The 7,444-nt window shown below is 38.8% G+C and overlaps 1 protein-coding gene across 1 annotated transcript; it reads left to right on the top strand.

Annotated features, from left to right (window-relative positions):
• The first annotated feature begins 3,239 nt into the window (after nucleotides 1–3,239).
• Nucleotides 3,240–5,214, top strand: LOC126733112 (peroxidase 72-like). The gene is made up of 4 exons (XM_050436298.1): nucleotides 3,240–3,563; nucleotides 3,760–3,951; nucleotides 4,059–4,224; nucleotides 4,561–5,214. Exons 1-4 carry the CDS (start codon nucleotides 3,339–3,341, stop codon nucleotides 4,971–4,973), a joined length of 996 nt encoding a protein of 331 aa, XP_050292255.1. The 5' UTR covers nucleotides 3,240–3,338; the 3' UTR covers nucleotides 4,974–5,214.
• The last annotated feature ends 2,230 nt before the right edge of the window (nucleotides 5,215–7,444 follow it).

Raw genomic sequence — 7,444 nt, forward strand, 5'->3', positions numbered from 1 at the left:
TTCACCACCATAGGGTTTATGATATGGATATGGCCACCGTGTCAGTGTCAGTCATTTCTTCTCAGTTCTCAACTTCAACTTAAGATATGGTTGGCCTTAAGATGCTAGCTAAGAGTTTGGATTTAAGATGACATGAATCTCATGAACTTTAGGAACTATTAGACCAAATTCATGGGGTTTTTAGAAATCACTCTATGGTTGATTTTGGAAATCTATAAGTTTTTTAAACTTTTATTTCTTTTAAATTCTATTCAAATTTTTTCCAAAAAAAAAAAAAAGTGAAAACATGAAAATGCCCCCCCCCCCCTTTTATTATCAAAAAGACATTCAAAGTTGATGCCAATAATAATAACAATAATAAATCAACGTCATTGATCATTAGTATTGAATTATTTGAATTCAAGTGTGAAATTAAATATTTATAAGATAAAATAACAACACTTTTACCATGTCTTTCTTTATCATTTCTCAATTCTCAAATCTAAAAACCTCTTTATCAATTTAGTTATCAACCGAACTTAATAGTTTCAAATCATTTTATAACTTTAGTCTCTTGATAACAATACAACAGACACACACAATTTCACAACATATTGAAGTAGTGGATGGTTAGTAGTAGATTTATGCATAAAATAGTGGGGAAAAGTGTCGATCACATAGAGTCAGCCAATTAAAACCCCCCCCCCCCCCCCCCCCCCCCCCAAAAAAAAAAAAACCAATTAAAACTTTTGTATGTCATGAGTCAACCAATTAAAACTTTAGTATGTCATGAAATTGGATGTAATTCTAGATTTATTGCTATGATAATTCAAAAGGTTGCTTCACTGTAATCAGCTAAGAGCTTCTAGTAATAAGCCAAAGTATGCAAAGCTACCTACTCTGGCGTCTAGGCAGTCCAACGTTTCTTTTTTTACCTAGTTAAAGCAATTGCATCAGTCCGACCGAATTTTTCCGTTTATTTTACACTAAGAACTTACTTTTTCTATTTTACACTACAATTTTTCCAAAACACCCACATCAGTTCATCTATTTTACACTTTATTCTATTTAAATAATAATATCTTTTTAATTTATTATTATTATTCTTTTATTCCTATCTCTTTATCTTTTCTTTGTACTTATCTCTTTCTTTTTATCTTTATCTTTGACCTTATCTCTCTCAAACTCCCTCCTCCTCTTCTTCTTCTTCTTCCTTTCACAACCACTTCTTCTACTTCCTTTCACGTGTCAGATCACCTCCCCTCCATAAGCAGCTTCTTCTTCTTCTTATTCTGTCTCTCACAATTAGATCAACTCTCCACCACAAGCACCACAAAAATCCAAACCCACAAGCATTGATCTCTGCCGACCCACAAGCATTGACTTCGTCGACCTACAAGCACCGATCTCCATTGCTAGCACCAATCCACAAGCATCAAAACCCATTTTCTGTCAACCCACAAGCACCGATCTCCGCTGCGAGCATCGATCCACAAGCATCAAAACCCATTTCTGTCAACCCACAAGCACCGATCTCCGCCGCCAGCACTAATTCACAAGCATGTAGACCCATTTCCATCAACCCACAAACTTTGATCTCTGCCACCAACACCGACCCATTGATCCAAGCGGCCAATACCAACACCAACACCAATCTCTCTTTCTTTGTGTTGGTTTGTCTGTGTGGGTGTGTTTGTGTATCTCTATGTTGATTTGTCTTTGTGTATGTGTTTGTGTGGGTGTGTTTGTGTGTATCTAAGGAAAAAGAAGATGAGGAGAGGAGAAGTCTGAGATTGAGTTCGTTTTGCACACGGAGAAGAGAGAGAAAAAAAGGTGCGAAATTGTGAAATTAATAAAATAATAGGATGCACATCTACAGTAACCATGTATATATGCACAATTACAGTAGCAAATATGTAAATATACACAATTTTAGAAAGATTGGTGTAGGAAATTTTGTGGCTTAAATGTGTAAAATTCCCCTTTTTTTCTATTATGCAAGAGTATACAAGAGTTGATGCGGATGCTCTTAGAGCATTAGCAGTTGAGGATGCAAAAAAAGTTCTATTTTGCATCCTCAAAAACCTACTTTATCTATTTTACCATCTCATTTTACAACTCACTCAACATTTCAGTTTCTTTTTTTACACACATCACAATAAAATAATATATAATTCTTAATAAAATAAAGATAAAATTGCCCCCTCTCTCTATCCTCTCTACTGTCTCTTTTCTCTCTCTATCTCTTGTTTTCATCATCCCTAAACCCAAACCCAAACTAGATCAAGCCAACCACCTAAACTCAGTCGTCACCGCCACCACCAATCAAAACTAAAACCACCACCAACACCCACACCACCAAACACAAATTACCACCAAAAACCCACCGTTGAGAGTCAAACCCAAACTCAAACAAAACCTAAGACCCATACTAAAACTCAAAATACCCAAACTAAAACTCCTACCTGTGCCGATCTGAACCCACCCACGATGAGCCACAACCTCAACCACAACGACCGAAGCGCCACCACTGAATCAATCACCGATTCGGAGAGAGGGAGACCTAGATGGGGAAAAAAGAATAAAGAAATAGAGAGAGAAGAGACAGATATGGAGAAGTGAGATGAAGAGGAGTGGGAGGAGAGAGAAAGGGAAAAAAGAAATGAGAGTAGGGGAAAGTCAGAGAAGAGGAGAGAGAAAAAGGTGTTATTAAAATAGTATTAATTTTTAATACAACCTGTGAACAGTGAGGCTGCATATATACAACCTCACTGTAGCAGATTGGGAAAATGGTAAAATTGCAATGGGGGGAGGGGGGGGGGGGGGGGTGTGTTTACACCCCCATTGCTAGTGCTCTTAATACCAACTCCAACTTTTTTGTTCCGTTCCCTTTTTTTTTTTTTTTTTTCCTCTCTCCTTAAGACTTCGGGTCTATTTGGATAGAACTTATTTTGCTGAAACTGAAAACTTAAAACTGAAAACACTGTAGCAAAATAATTTTTAAATGTGTGAATAGTGTTGTGGGACCCATTTTTAATGAAAAAGTTGATAAAAAGTGGAGTTTGTGGGACCCGTGAACAGTGCACAAGTGCACTATTCACAGAGGACCGGGTCAACAATTGCTGCTGGTGAGAATATAAAAAAAAAAAAAAAAAAAAAAAAAACGCAGAAAACGTGAAACGTAGACGCGCAACGCTCTATACAAACACACACTTCGTCTAATATTGTCTACAAAGTTTTCCCTATAAATGCTCAAAAGCCATCCACCTCTCATCATATCAAGTTTTGTTATTTCTCTGCAAGTGTTTTGTAGTACTCTTGGTCTAGAACCTTGTGTAAGACAAAAAAGAGAGACAATAATGTCTCAGCTCACTAGTTTTCTCTTGGTTCTTTTTCTTTGTGCTTTTGCTCCTCTTTGCTTCTCTAGCAAGACCAAAGGTGGTTACCTTTACCCGCAGTTTTATGACCACTCTTGCCCAAAAGCTCAAGAGATTGTAAGGTCCGTACTGGCGAAGGCTGTGGCCAAAGAAGCCCGTACGGCAGCTTCAATTCTCAGGCTCCATTTCCATGATTGTTTTGTCCAGGTCTTGCTACTAGCTTGCTATAACTTGTCACTTCAATGACTAGCTCACATTAACTTTATAAATTCAATTCAATTATATTGCAACATATAATTACAAGGACTATATATTATTACCCGTGCTTGTAAATTTCATAAGCAGAACTCTATTATGTATCACGATGGCTTAGTGTGGTTGACACAAGTTGTCTATATTGCAGGGTTGTGATGCTTCATTACTGTTAGACAGCAGTGGAACCATAGCCAGTGAGAAGAGGGCAAATCCTAACAGGAATTCAGCTCGAGGTTTTGAAGTCCTCGATGAGATCAAATCTGCACTGGAGAAAGAGTGCCCTCGTACAGTATCTTGTGCTGACCTTTTGGCCATAGCTGCAAGAGATTCCACTGTTCTGGTAAGTATTACCAACATTTTTAGTGCATTGTATCAATTGGGCACGACCAAATTACTCTTACATAGCCAATACTCAATTCGATCTGATCATGTTTTGGATGCACACAGAGAGGTGGGCCCAGCTGGGAGGTACTATTAGGCAGAAGAGACTCCAGAAGTGCAAGCTTGAGTGGTTCTAACAACAATATTCCTGCTCCAAACAACACATTCCAGACCATCCTCACTAAGTTCAAGCGACAAGGGCTTGATATTGTTGATCTTGTTGCCCTATCTGGTAAAGGCTCTAATGCACTTGCTTATGCCTTACAGATAGGGTCCTTACTTTAAGACATGCTCTCTTTTGTCATCAAATGAGATTGCTCTAAACATTGATTGGACAAAATTAGACTAATATTACCGACATGATATTTTTCATAATCTATTTAGGTACCAACTACCAAGATGACAAATTATTATTGATTTAATTTATGTCTATACTACATACTACTTTATTGTGTATTATTCTTATTTGTAAAGAGAAATAGTTAAATACATATACTAAGTTCTCAAACTCACATTCTCCAATATCATAACCCGAATGTTTGTGTGTGAACTAAATTTTGTTATACAGGGAGCCATACAATTGGAAATGCCCGGTGCACCAGCTTCAGGCAAAGACTGTACAACCAGTCGGGAAATGGACAGCCTGACTACACACTTGATCAATCATATGCGGCCCAATTGAAAATCCGATGTCCAAAATCCGGTGGTGATCAGAACCTGTTTTTCTTGGACTATGTCAGCCCAACAAAGTTTGATAGCTACTACTACAAGAACATATTGGCTTCAAAAGGCCTTCTGAACTCTGATCAAGTTCTTTTAACCAAGAATGAAGGATCAAGGGAATTGGTAAAGAAATACGCAGAGAACAGCCAACTTTTCTTTGAGCAATTCGCCAAGTCCATGGTTAAGATGGGAAATATTTCTCCATTGACAGGTGCAAGGGGAGAGATTAGAAAGAACTGCAGGAAAGTTAACTCTTGATAGTACTACATAACTGCAGTTTCATTGATTCTCATGAAAAAAAAAAATGCTTTTTCATTTTGTTGTTCTATTTCCAGTGTTTTCTACAAAAATGTATGGGTAGCTTGATGTAGCCTCTATTTTCTGGACAACATACAGTTGTGCAGTTTAATTGCTGGTTTCGTAATGTGGATTTTATGGAAGTTTTAGTGTATTTTGTTTTAAATAAAAGTGGAAGCTACTGGGATCCTTCTTGACATCACGTTTTTCTTGTTACATTAAGGATTAGTATTTCTATTCTTGTTACATTAAGGATTAGTTTCTAATTCCTGTATTTCCCAAACTCCAATTATCTAGAGGCCCAAATTGGTAAGAAACCGTCGTATACTTGGAGGAGTTTGATGGATGCAAAAGAGGTTCTTCGAAGAGGCTTGAAATGGAATATTGGGAATGGGCAAAAAACAAAAATATGGGCAGATAGGTGGATCCCAATTCCAAATTCCTTTATGGTTGTTAGTCCTAAACCCCAAAACTTTGAGGGCGAGCTTGTGGAGTCCCTCATTGACCGGGAAGTAGGGGGCTGGGATATCAATGCGGTGAAGGATATTTTCTTACCTCATGAAGCGGAGGCAATCTTAAGTATTCCAATAAGTCCTAGTTTCCCGGAGGATGCTTTGATATGGGCTTGGTCGAAAAAAGGTAACTTCCTGGTTAAAAGTGCTTACCAGGTAGCGTTAAGGTGGCTGGTTGAAAACAGAGGTAGGGGAGCAGGGGGTGAGGTGTCAAATCCGAGGAGAAAGAAGGAGTTTTGGCAGTCTATTTGGGGCTTAAACTGTCCAAACAAAGTTAAACACTTTATGTGGAGGGCATGTAAGAACATACTACCTACAAACTACTGTCTTTGGAGGCGAAAGGTGACTACGGAGGATAAATGCATTTTCTGTGGTCTGAGTGAATCTTCCGGGCATGCCCTTTGGGATTGTTGGGCAGCAGCGGCTGTGTGGAAGGAAACAATGCTTTCTTTGCCAAAGGTGAGTCATCCTAGTAAAGACTTTATTGATGTTATATGGAAGATTTGGGTGGATGGGAAGGAGATAGAGTGGGAGCGTCTAGCGTGTACAGCATGGGGTATATGGAAGAATAGAAATACTGCAAAGTTTGAAGGCAAGACTAGGCTAGCTAAGGAAATAGTCTCGGAAGTTAGTGGGCTGGTTGAGGAGTTTAAGGGGCTGCAGGATGTTCCAAAACAGAGAGCACAGCCGAGTTTAGTAGGGTGGAGTCCTCCTCGTGAAGGATGGTTTAAAGTTAATGTTGACGGAGCGGTGTTTAAAGAGTTGGGCAGTTGCGGAATAGGGGTTGTGATAAGAAATGAAAGGGGTCTTCTAATGGGAGCTATGAGCAAGAGGCTGGATTTACCCTTGGGAGCGCTGGAAGTGGAGGCGAAGGCCTTTGAAGAGGGCTTTCAGCTAGCAGGTGATCTCGGTTTGGGGAACATTATAGTGGAAGGTGACGCGAAGACAGTGACAGATGCTCTGGCTGGTCGCTGTGCCCCTCCAAGTTCGATTCAGATGATTATTGAAGGATCTTGGAGGGGGAGTCATAATGTCCAGAAGTGGCAGATTTCTCATGTTTGTAGGGCCGGCAACTGTGCTGCCCATTTGATGGCAAGAAATGCTAAATTTGTAAATGACAGCATTGTGTGGGTGGAGGATACTCCACCCATCCTAGAATGTCAGTTGTTCAAAGATGTATCTGGTTTGGACTTAATGTCCTTTTATTGATAGTTTCTGAATGTTGGTTATCAAAAAAAAAAAATTTAGTGTCAAGGAGCAAAAGTTGATAAAAATATAGATTTTTATATTAAATGTCGCTTGACTGTTATATTAAATGTCGTTTGACTGTTCATTAAAGTAGCTGTACTGCATTGATAAAAATATAGATTTTTATATTAAATGTCGCTTGACTGTTCATCAAAAAGTAGCTGGACTGTCCGATCAAAAAAAAAAAAAAAAAAGCTGGACTGCATTGGAATTTTCTTCTTAACGAATGCCCTAATCGGACCCTTTGTAAATTAGTTCAAGGTTAACAATTCCATGTCACCACTTGTCAAAAATGGTGTCTTTCATGAATTCTTCTAGATAAGTAATGTTACACGCTGACAATTCTTGCAATATTTTATCAATTACAACGGCCGACTTGCAACCTCCACACACTCCAGATATCTTATTCTTATCACCTCGATTGGCTAAAACTTCTCCTCAAGTTACCATCTTCACTACCTGTACCATGGACCACTAGCTATACCTTTTAGGGCCTAACCTTAATTGGCCCACCTCTCTACAAAAGGGTTTTTGTTTTTTTCGGCTGAATAAAAAGGGCAGGGGCAACCCTAACCCGCCCCACATGAAAGTTTGTAAATCAGAAATTAACTGCAAGAAGCAACCTTATTCTCCTCTAGGATTCGAACATGGGACCTCATGATAGCAATCACA

Source organism: Quercus robur, chromosome 6 (genome assembly GCF_932294415.1).
Source record: "Quercus robur chromosome 6, dhQueRobu3.1, whole genome shotgun sequence".
NCBI classification, from domain to species: domain Eukaryota; kingdom Viridiplantae; phylum Streptophyta; class Magnoliopsida; order Fagales; family Fagaceae; genus Quercus; species Quercus robur.